Source organism: Squalius cephalus, assembly GCF_949319135.1.
Source record: "Squalius cephalus genome assembly, chromosome: 8".
NCBI lineage: Eukaryota > Metazoa > Chordata > Actinopteri > Cypriniformes > Leuciscidae > Squalius > Squalius cephalus.
Genome location: NC_137129.1, coordinates 17,016,098 through 17,028,578, shown reverse-complemented (window position 1 = coordinate 17,028,578; position 12,481 = coordinate 17,016,098). Strand labels below are relative to the sequence as shown.

General features: G+C 35.7%; 1 protein-coding gene across 1 annotated transcript; it reads right to left on the bottom strand.

Annotated features, from left to right (window-relative positions):
• Nucleotides 1-7,161: 7,161 nt before the first annotated feature.
• On the bottom strand, nt 7,162-12,036 carry LOC307162939 (uncharacterized protein). Its single transcript, XM_079878704.1, has 2 exons — nt 11,841-12,036; nt 7,162-10,403 (listed from the first exon to the last, which is right to left on the bottom strand). Exon 2 carries the CDS (start codon nt 7,786-7,788, stop codon nt 7,249-7,251), a length of 540 nt encoding a protein of 179 aa, XP_079734830.1. The 5' UTR covers nt 7,789-10,403; nt 11,841-12,036; the 3' UTR covers nt 7,162-7,248.
• Between the last annotated feature and the right edge of the window lie 445 nt (nt 12,037-12,481).

Sequence of the window (12,481 nt, the reverse complement as noted above, 5' to 3'; positions counted from 1 at the left end):
ATAAATTAGAAGATAAATGAAACATTAATGCTGTTGCCAAATTATGAACTATAAATAAAAATGTATATTTTTAATTGCTTCTTTAATTGTATTTTTCATTATTTGTTATCACAACTTTTTATCTTTTGTCAAATCAGCTTAGATAATTAATGTGGTTCAGATAACATAATATTGAGTTTCTATTTAATAAACCAATCTCTTTTGTTGTATCAACTTACATTTTTTAATTTCAATGAACTCACAATTTTAAGGCAACCAGGTAACTTACTTTTTTAAAGTTAAACCAACAATATTTTTTTTTTTAAAAACAAAATTGTTTTTTCAGAGTTGGTTTGTTTGCACTTCATTTTGTGAAAGAATCTTCCATACATAATTTTTTTTTTTTTTTTAAATCACCATGTGAGTAGCACTAATTGTGTTATCTTGTTATGAATTCACTTTAATAAGGAGAGATATGATGATATATGAGAGAAGCTCAATTCTAACAGCCCTGAACACAATTTACTGTGTGAAAAATGTTTGATTACTTACTAGAAGCATCTATTTCTTTGGATGTGTTTAACTGTGAATATTTAAACAATGCAATTCAATATAGCCCATTAAACTTTAGCATTTGCAGTATCTGATCCTTTTGTAAGCTATAGATCAATTAACCTCAAGTTTTCCCTCAGTGCTGTATATGGATTGCATTGTAAGAGGATCCATCTGTACTCGGGCTAGAGGAGAAGAGAGGCTCATGGGAATGCTCTGCATCCATATGTCCTCCTCACTGGCCCCCATTAGACCTGACAGGTGATATATGGTGCGCACGGCAAAAACAAACTACTCAGCAAAAGCCAGCAGACAATGATAAACGAAGGCATGGTGACACAGATACTGTAGGCTCATCATGGCCGAGCTAAGGGAGTTCTCCTGCAAAATGCCACTTCAATTTCTGCCCACATCCAACCCAATTAGGCTAGAAGATGCAGGTATAGTGTCTACGCACATCAGCTTCATAAAGTCTACTTCCAAGATGTTTCAACTATTTTTCCCTTCGAGATTATTCCTTTCCAAGGTCATTTGTATGCATGCAATTGCAATGATCTCCAAATATTTGCCTTTGCTTAAAAATTCCACCTTTTCACCTCCTAGAGTGGTTGAATGTCACAAAACCATGTCCAGGTCACATTTTATACCTAATGAATGAATGAATGAATGAATGAATGATGAAGGAATGATGAATGAATTAATTTGTAATTAATTATTCAAGATTCTTTTTACTTCACAATGCAGAATAAAAATAATAAAGTAAAATGAATGAATGAATGAATTAATGAATTAATGGACAAATGAATGAATGAATTAATGAAATTGCAATTCGATTCTTATTAAAAGATTTTTATTACTGTATAAGGCAAAAAAAAAAAAAAAAAAAAAAACTAAAGTAAAAGGAATGAATGAATTTGTAATTTGATGCTTACATGCTTAAAGTGTAACAATTTTTTAAAAATCACAGTAAGGCAGAACAACAAATACTACCATGAATAAGATAATAATTTAATGATTTTTTCTGTATTAATTACAATGAGACATTATTATTATTATTATTATATTTAACATTATTAATGAAAAAATTAAAATAAGTTTACACTTTATTTTAAGGTGATGTATTACATTGTATTTACTCAAATAACTACTGAGTAATATTAATAATAACTACATGTACTTAATATAGAGTTTTGGTTAGGGTTTGGTTTAGAGTCAGTTACTTTTTTTTATTTTGTTTGTTTGTTTGTTTGTTTGTTTGGAGCGGAATAACCCAGACATGGACTTGACTAGTTTTGTGAGATAATTTTTCACCTGAGCAGTCAACGTTAATTAGCATATTTATTGTTGTATGTTTTTATACAATTGAAAAAACATATATATATATATTTTTTTTTTTTTCGTTATATCTGTCATATTTTTATAGAGTTTGTAGTATTTTTGTCATGCTGAAAATAAAGTTGAGAATAATTGCAAATAGGATCATTCTGTTTCATGTGATGACCTGTCCGGCAGAACGAGTCCCTTGGAGCTGCTGCTGGCCTTTGCTTTGAGTGATTTGCTACATAGCATTTGCTCCTTGGTGGGCGACACACAGATATCTCAAGGGGAACATCCATATTTATATGGCTTAAAATAATAAGCTTCAGCTCCAAAAGTATGACATTTGGACCATATGTAACAGAGGTTAATTTAGTCTCCCTGCTGGCTGTGGAGCAATGCTGTTTCGCACTGATGTCTGTAATGAGCGGGGTGATCTATTATAATTAGGCTACATTCCTTCAGTGAGAAACAACGATAAACATGAATGAAGTCTCTTGAGAAGTGGAAGGACATATTTATAAGAAAACGTCAGCGCATTATCAGTGTAATGAGGGCTCATTCTTACATTAAATGAATTTAACCCGGCTTTTAGTTTTTAGTTTAGCTGTTTAATATAGTTGGTGTATAATAATTGTAAAGTAATGCAACAATTACAAGGCAATCATTACATTTATTTAAACTTTTCATTTAAATAGTACTGGATTGTAGTAATGATTGTTGTTGTATACCATTTTGTTGCCTATGTATATATCACACACACACACACACACACACACACACACACACACACACACACACACACACACACACACACACACTCGTCGTGGGTACTCTTGTTGTGCTTGTTGTTGCTTCTATACACTGGAAGCTTCTATCACCAAGACAAATTCATTGCGTGTATAAACATACTTGGCAATAATTCATAATCATTCTGATTTTGTACTGTTATATTGCAATTTCATACTATTATGGTGTCAATTGCTTAATCTTGTGTCTTCAGGTCTGGTGACCTTAAATTATTATGAATAATGTTTACTGTATTTAATAATGTTTAAAAATAAATAAAAGTAAACATTTAAAAATGAATTGATCAGCATGATGAAAACCACTTCGCTGTACTTATGATCAGGTTTTATAAGAGAATGGCGACCTCTAGTGGATCAAAATCTCTCTCTCTCTCTCTCTCTCTCTCTCTCTCTCTCTCTCTCTCTCTCTCTCTCTCTCTCTCTCTCTCTCTCTTTTATTTTTTATAATCCTAGGACACATTTCTCAATACTTTCAAAACTCGTACAGTTACAGTTCTTCTTATACCAACTTTCAGCTCGGCACAGCAGTAAATGTCACATCCAAAACGCGCTAAAACTACCAAAACACTTCATGCACGTCTCTAATCAAGTCATTCTTCCCTAACACTAACAAAAGTTGTCACCCAAACACACTTTGTCACTCATAAAACACTTACAGAAAAACAAAACTAATAACAGGCCAAACAGGAAACATTACACTTTTTTTTCTTTTGCAAGATGTCTTTACAAAACAGGAATGACACTCTCTACTGTTTAGAAATTCACTGCAGTATATGGTCCATGTTTACATTACAGTACAAAATTATTCCTAAGCTTCCCCTTTTGTATAGTTGGTAATAAAATTGAAAGACTAACACCTGTGTAGGATTTCAGCTACATCTAATTGTTTTGATAGTGTTTAATTTTTTGCTATTTTGCAATTTGGCCTGTAGGTAGATGTTTGTCTGAGTGAGAAAGGAATTCATGTAATTTGAAAGATGTAATTTAGTCATTTGATTGAATTTTGTGCTGCTGAAGCAATGGGAAATTATCCTCAGTTTAGCTCACTGATGTTGTGCTCACTGTGTGAAGAGTTTTGAAAAGATGACCTAAATATTGAGAAATGGGACCTAGTGATTGTATACAAAAAATAAAAAAATAAACTGTAATGGAGCCCTTTCTAATATTTCTGTATATCTAATCTACAGTAGATACAAACGCTATAATCAGCTCAACCACAGAGGAGAACCATGTGGGTTTATCTAGCAAGCCTTTGAGCTGTTATAAACCTTGCAGTCATTGTAGCCCCTAAACATATTGCAGGATCCCAGGGGCCTGTACCATGATGGTAGTTGAACAAACTCAGGGTTACAGAATTAGTTGACAAAACCAAACCAATCCAACCAGAAGCAGCGTGATTCACTTCTCTCTTCTGCAGAGATTAAAAAATATTACAAAATTTAAACAAATTTACACAGCAAGAAGAAAATAGCTGTCTATGAAAGAGGACAACTAAAAAAAAAAGAAGTTTTGCTTTAGTTTATACAGTTGATAAAGGTAGAGAGAATTGAACATTTAAGCTCACATGTAGTCATTTTATAGCTTTATCTATTGATTCTAAAGCATATTTATATTACCTTTTATTTATTCATTTAAACTGTGTGTAATAATAAATAATAAACTAAACTTTTACATGTGTGATCGATTAAAGGTATATCTAATATCTAAATCATACAAAATTATTATTCTAAATAAGCATTACTAAAAGCCAGAGGATTTTGTCTTTAAAAATCATTTGCTATGTAGTGACCTTTAATTTGGAGTAGAAACAGGTCAGGTGGAGTGACTTTATCCTTTGCTTAGCCGTGGAGCGTAAATTACTATGGCAATGAACACTGCTAAAATCATGGTGCCTAAAACCCAGGGTTGGCTCAAACTAAACTGAAACATACCTGGCTAGCCAGCTAAACCGGCTTCATGGTATAGGCCCCAGGTGTCGTGGTCATGGACACAGACAGGTGATGGTGCGTTTGGTAGCAGCTAAATCCCAGTACTAATACTGAAGAGCAGAGAGGACGAGTGATCTTACCGTGGAAGATGTGGATGAGTTCGGCCTTGTCACCTGTGGTGCTGTAAAAGGACCCCAACTCTCCATTGCGAGGTAGCTCAGGTTTGTCTCTACTCCTATATGAAGAGCATTACAGATGACATTGGGGGTGAACTCCTGCATTGCTTAGCCTTAGAGAAATAAAACCCCTCAAAGACAGAAGACAGAACCAAGACATCCAAGACAGAAATGTTGATTATATATATATATATATATATATATATATATATATATATATATATATATACTGTTTATAAATTCAAATTCAAAATTGCTTTATTGGCATGACCGTAAATAATAAAATATTGCCAAAGCTTGGAATACATAGAATAATATTAAAACATCAAAAATTCAGAATAATACAATATTATAACATAGCCTAACATAGCCACCCAGCTAACAATAATAAGTTGTCAGAACGTTTTGCTAACATTCCCATTAGGGTAGGAAAACGTTATTTCGGAATGTTTTTTAAACATTGAAAACGTCCAGGTTTTTTTTATGTATTAAGAACGTTTTTTCTTGGTTAATGAGAACGTTAAAGCAACATTCCATTCACTCATTTTGGAAATGTTATTAAAACGTTATTTCTGAATGTTTTTTAAACGTTGAAAACGTCCAGTTTTTTTAACGTATTAAGAACGTTTTTTTCTTGTTTTTTGTTATTTCTGAATGTTATTTATTGTTTGAATTTCGTAATAAAATTGACAGAATCTGTGAGCTGAGATTTTTTTTATATTGTGTTGTTTTCCACATGTCTTGTTAGATTTGACTTGTCTAGATGTATGTTTGAGTTTGTGTTCTTTTTTCCCTTGTGGTGGGGTTGTGTTTTTGGTTTAGAAAATGTAATTTTTCCTCTTTATGATTCCATTGTTTGGACTGTGTACTACCCAGAGACTCGTACAAAATTTTGTGTACTACACAGTAAAATGTGAATCTTAAAGTAAAGTCTTTTCTGTTATTTTTGTAATTCAAATATTTAATTCACTTAGAAACTTTATACTCTGGAAAAATGTAAACACTCTGGACAAATGTGTCAACAGGTTTTGGTAAAAATCCCGTTGCTTTGAAATCTATAAAAAAAATCTCAGCTCACAGATTCTGTCAATTTTATTACGAAATATAAACAATAAATACCATTTTGGCACTTGTAAATGTGACAGATCCCTAGCGGCACGTGAACCGATCATCTCTACTAGCTAATAGTAAATAAACACGAATGAACAATGTTGAAAGATACAGTAGCCTACAACTTACCGAAATGTATATTACTCATACATATCGATCAATCAATGGTTTTCAACCGCGGAAAGAGGTCAAATAAAACAGCTGGAGAACAATTATGTCACATAACATTTACCTTAATATAGGCTATAGCACGTTACTTGGCTAGAAAAAAAGAGCTACAGAGAGTATTTAGCTAAATATGTGTACTATATATTAAATATTTATTATATTTTTACTTATATCATTAAATAAAGCTTTTATTGTAATACATTTATTTTTAACCTTAAATAATAGGCTAGCTGATAGTGCTAGACTCACTCAGCCTGTACTTGCTCAAGATCCGTCTCTGCTTTGGGTCTCTCATACTCTGGAGATATTCTTCCAATTCATAATTTAATTTCAGAGTTCGATATAATTCTAATTTACTTTGTGTTTTAGTTTCCTGCTTCCAATGTTCTAGATATGTATTTTTAGACTGTTAGATAATTTGGTTTATTTTGATGTTTGCGTGAGAAGCAGTGCTGGTCTGAGACTGGTTAGTGTAAGTAGAGTTAGCCAGGTTAGTAAGTCTCAGAACCAGCTGACTGAGGGGACTTTTTTCGGGGTTCAGTTCTTGGGTTTGTAGTGCTTTAAAATGTAGCGATTCTGTGGGACTTGATTTTAGTTGCATCCAGAATTTAAGGGATCTTTTTTTGCGGGATTGAGGGATTAATAATCAATGGGAATCGGCCTAATTCTGCCCTACATGCATAATTGGGTGTTTTCCTTTGTAGTTTCAGAATAATTTTGCAGAATTCTGTGTGTAGAGCTTCTGTTGGATGTCTGTCCCATCTAGTGTAGCTATGATCACTGAGTGGATCCCAAACCTCACTTCCATACAGCGCAATGGGCTGAATTACACTATCAAAGATTTTACACCAGATTGGAACTGGTGATTCAATTTCTTGGAATTTTTTCTTAATTGCGTATGGAGCTCTTCGAGCTTTATCTTTGAGAGCATTCACTGCCATACTGAAACTCCCCGATGCAGTGATGACCAGGCCGAGGTAAGTGTACTGCATCGTGAGCTCTAGGCTGGTGCTGCCTAGACTGAACTGATTTCTGTGTTCCTGACATCTGGGATTCTTCTGAAAGACCTGTTGGTCTTTGTGAGGTTTACTGCCAGTCTACTTATTTTTTTCCCTTTTTTTTCAATAGAGCACTGTGTGTGTTCTTATCTGTTCAGGAGCTGGTTGTACAGTGGAGGTGGAGGGTGTAGCAGGAGGCCGGGCTGCAGCTTCAGTGTAGCTCTGTGCTCTCGGCTGTAGGGATTTCTCTGGGTGTGACGGGGTTTTCAGTTTCTTCTTCCCAATTGGGGGTTGATGGCCAGTAGGTGCACGTGAAGTTGGTGACTGCAGGTTTGCAGGTGTGTAATGAGCCATAGGTGGGTGTGGATGTGGTGGATGATGTGAGATGCTTGTCCAGCCGATGTCTCTCCTCACCGGGGTCGGAGGGGTGTGTCTGGGCATTTAAGGGTGAATGGGCCGGTAGTGTTCTGGAGTCGGTAGTAGATGTCTCGGTGACGATGGGGTGTGGCCCAGCGTCTTTAAGGGTCCTTGCAAAAATGCACACTGAATCTCTGTGCAGGTAGAGTCCATCGTACAGGTGTTGGAGGCAGATGTGGTGGTAGACCAGGTGCACGTTTGGAAATGTAGAACATCTACGGGAAATTTCAGTGTTGATGTTGTGGATGACGTGTGGTGGTGTGTCATGTCGTGGGAGAAGTGTGGAGATAATAATCCAGGATTCTGGGAACTTTTTGCTGGTGATTTCTGCCATTTTTCTGACAGCATAAGCAGTCCCAGTGTGGATTATGACACATGAGGGGTTTCCTGTTAAGTCTCTAATAATCTGGTGGGTGTGTGCAGTTGTGTTGCATCATTTTGCAGAGACTTTCTGATGTGGGAAGAGTTTCTGTGGGTCGAAGAACTTTCCATTAGAGTCCATGAGGAGAAGAGCATCTGGATCAGGTTCTGGAGGGTGGGCAGGGGAGGTTTGTGTTTCTGCAGGTGTCTGTGTGTTTGCGGCAGGCTCGCTATCTGTGTTTGCGTAGTCTGTAGTAGGAGCTGTACTGTAGTGAAGTGTGTTGTCTTCTGTGTTTTTCTGTAACTGCTCTCTCATTTCTTGCAGCTGTCTGGAGAAGTTCTTTTCTTTTCTCTCCATGTCCTCCTCTAGCTTGCATATCTGTACGCGGAGAGTTTGGTTTTCTCCTTGCAGTTCTCTGAGAGCTCTGTTGAGTTCAGTGATGGAGGAGTTGGTGTCTTTTTTCAGCTGCCTGAGCTTATCTTTGAGCTCTTGAATGTAAATGTTTGTGTTGCGTGTGCAGCAAACCTAAACTGTCTCTCAGTCGACGGTCCGATGGTGAAGGTGAAAGAATCTTCCTCCTCAAAGTCTGTGCCGTTTGCATGAGGCTCGTCTCTCTCCTCCTCTACTCTGGCCTTCAGCAGGGGGAAAATCGTAGTATGGGTTGTCTATGTCCAGGATTTCATCTTTGCATATAGTTAGTCTTCCATCTCGACCAATTCCTTCTTTAAATATGTGCTTGTATTCCTCACAGATGGCTGATTTCCATGCAGTAATCAGAGTGGTGTAGAAGATAAGGTTGTTCTTGATTCTTCTCTCATTGAGTTGAACGTAGTCAGCATAGAGAAAATCAGGGTTGTCTCTGAGAGTTTTCTCTTTGTTTGTTTTTTTCGGGCCTGTACACTTATGCACTTCTCTGGGTAAAGCACCTCCCTGCACTCTGTCTGCGCCAGGGTTGCCATGGTGATCAGACTGGGCACTGAGCCAAACCTGCAGCTAACTTAGCTTGTAATAATGAGATATGTTACCAGAATAAAGTCAAAATATACAGTTTCCGTTCAAGTTTTTTTGCCAGATAACGCTCACCTCTCTGTTTAGTAACTGAAGATCTAAAATTGTGTGATGTTCATGTTTTTCAGCTGTAGTTCCTTTAAAAAAGCCTTTAGCGTTTTGGAGGGGAAACTCCAGTTAGCTGCTATAGTGGTGATCCAGTAGCCAGATGCTAATCCACAGGTTCAAGTCTTCTTTCTTTTATTAAAATGTATTTTCTATAGGAATAAAATCAGTCTTTACCCGAATCCAAGTTGTTCCTCTGTTGTTTTTTCTTGTTTGTTGTCGTTATCTCACTCTGTGTCACTTTTTGGCGTAATCTTTTATCATTATCAGGAACTCATCCTTAGAGTGGCTGATCAGTGGAGCCTCCCTATATAATGTATATGTGTGTAACTTTGCAACTACATGTCAACTGACTCTCATTAGAGTATTAGTAGACTGTCTGCTTAATATCTGCTAACACTTTATTGTGATGCTCCCCCAACAGACACTAAGTAACTACTAAGTAACTTTGCAACTACATGTCAACTTATTCTACTAACCCTAACCCAACCTAACAGTCTACAGTTACTCTAATGGGAGTTAAGCCAGGTTCACACTGGACAAGTTTGTGAATCCTAAAAGACTCCTCTGATCCTAGGCCAAAATCTTAAGTCTTTGATCACTGGTTGACCTGTTTGCCATTAGCCGAATAATAACCACTGCGATCAAATTTTACCCCTGACAAAAATCTGGCAGACACAAGATTTGACGCACAGTCCTGCAGTGTCACTTTGCCTACTGTCAAATCAAAAACCAGGAGTGCAGAACCAGACCACACAATTAGTGAGAAAACAAACAAACAAACAAACCACTTGTTCCACATGCGCATCATCATTTTTTTCCCCAGTTTTCTTTTTAAGAAAAGCCATGATAAAAATTATGCTAGATATTGTTTTTGTGTGCTTAATTGCCACTTGCTTTCTATCCTTAGCAGAATGTCGAAAGTTGATCATCAAAATACAGTGTAAGCACACAGGCTCTTAGTAACTCTTGCGTAACTCTTAGACTCTTAGAGTTACGCAAGTTGTATTTTGTGTGCTGTTGTGTTATGAAATGTGAAACTACAACTCATTACAATTCATTCTCAGCTTTTCCGCAAATGTTTGTGTTTGCGTATACTTGCCCATGTAGGCAGCAGACGTCAAGTCAAAAGTTTTGAATAAGAGCTAATGTATTTGAATGTTTAATTTTTAATTTTTTTTTTTTTTTTTGGCTAATTCTAATAATAAGCAGTGTATTTCATCAGAACTATTGGGTATATCTGGAATAAGATAGGTTCAAAATTCTTTTTATTTTTATTTTAACCACACTATTTACTTCTGAATCAGCTCACCGGCATCTCACTTTTGCATTTAGGGCTTCCAGTCCAACAGATAGGTTCATGTTTTGTATTACTGTAGGCATTCTTCTCAATGTCAGTCTCTTTGATATGATTGGCTGGTGATCTTAGAGTTGAAGCGAGCAGTGCCCAGTTCAGATCTGTGGCCTCATCCAAACTAGATAGAAAAACAAAACATTTATAGGTTAACTGATGAAAAATGTTGACGTCTTATATTTTACGGGCATCTATTAACAAACACAAAGCATCCTGAATATGAATTTATGTTAAATGTGCACTCAGTAATCCCGAAGGAACTGTTGGATGCTGGGATGCGTGAAGCAGTATGTTTTCCTTAAACCCATCAGGTTCTGTTTTCTGAAAAGTATTGGTCATTGAAAAAGTATTGTATTGGAAAAGTATTCAGTATTGGTCTCTCTCTGGTCCTTATACATAAATGTGTCCTTTTCCAGCATATGCCAAGCTATAGTTAACCCTGAAGTAGGATATCCTGTGTTTGATTTAGTAGACCTTTCTACTTGTCTCTTCATATGAATTAGTAGGAAATGTAAACATTTATCTAAGGGTGAGTGGAGGATCTTTGTTGCAACTGCACTGTAAAAAATATTGTTGGTTTAACTTAAAAAAAGTATAAACCTGGTTGCCTTAAAATTGAAAGTTCATGGAAATTAAAAAATTTAGTTAATACAATGGAGATTGGTTTAATCAACAGAAACTCAAAATATGATGTTATCTGAACATAAATCATCTAAGTTGATTTGACAAAAGAAAAAAATGTGATAAATCATGAAAATATTGTTTACAGTGTATTACTAAAAAGCTTTTTCAAAACAGTGCAACCCATCTGACAAAAGATCGACATGGAGCACATGATGTGCAAGGTTCTGGATGATTTCACATAGTCAATCTAGCTTGCTGCAACACCTTGGTAATGCACTTCACTTCTGACATGTTCCTCTTTTTGTAAGTCAAACCCATAAGGTTCAACCACCCTCTGTATATATTTTGAAGGAATTAGAGTTGCATCATTTAGCATTGAAGTGACCAAGATCTGAGCAGAGGAAAGAAGGTTCCCTTTAAAAAGGTTCAGCATTCAGTCTACAGAAACTTGGATCAGTGCATGTCTTGGTGTGCCTGAGATTAAATGAGAATCTAAACACATTCAGTCTATCCCATATAAAAAGGATTGGAGAATGTTTGAGGGACTCTGGCTCCAGTAACGTTGGAAAGAGCAAATAATAAGAGCTGCAACAGGCTGAATCTCTTGTTATGTAAAATGTTGAAGGTGAAAAGGAAACAAAACAAAAAAAAAAAAAAAATATATATATGTATATATATATATATACAGGGTTGGGGAGTAACGGCGTTATGTAATCAGAATACAAAAATCCAGTAACTGTAATCCGTTACAGTTACGTCAAAAAACGTAGTAATCAGATTATAGTTACATTTTGAAAAAAGCGGGAATACTTTCAGGATTACAATGGATTCATTTAAAACTAAATAAATAACTATTTTGGCATAATAACACTAGTATATTAAGCGCTGCTTGATTATACAGTAGTTCCTGGTTCTGTTGCCAGTAATGACTCACGTGTGCCACGCGCTGGTGCATGTGCAAATAACAGCTGTCTACAATCTCCTCAGACGCAGATTGAATCACTGCTGCTAGTAGAAACGACGCTGCCTGCGGGTAAAATCGCTTTTAATTCATGGAAATTCCGCTGCTTTTTTGTAGGAGAGTAGCTTTTTTAGTACCCCAAATATCCTTTCTTAATCTTTTCTCACGTAACAGGATGTTCGCTGTCTAGGTAACGTAGGGGAACTCCCCCTGCCAACGCCCCAAGTTCAGTCAGGCAAATTAAAGAAAGATCATGGCTTTAGTCAACATATAGGCCTATTTGAAAATAAACTAATATGTAGATTGTGTAAAAAAATTAAATGTTGTGTTTTTATTTTTTTTAGTTAAAAATTAGTTAAAAATAAAACAAAATAATCTGTAATACCATACATTAGCCACTAGATGTCTGTATAGCCCTTTACATAAATATATATTCAGGCCTGTGTGTATATTTTGCAAATATTGTACACTGGACCAAATTCTTAATAAATAAAAGTTTTTTTTAAAACATTTTTTAATAATATTTCTTCTTGCTTGACTTTATTTATATACGTGACCTTGAAGTAATCCAAAAGTAATCAGTTACATTACTTTCATATTATAGTACTTGGATT

Bases quoted from the DNA above. Each gene is read 5' to 3' on its own strand.
- LOC307162939 (XM_079878704.1), bottom strand. From the start codon at position 7,788: ATGGCAGAAATCACCAGCAAAAAGTTCCCAGAATCCTGGATTATTATC.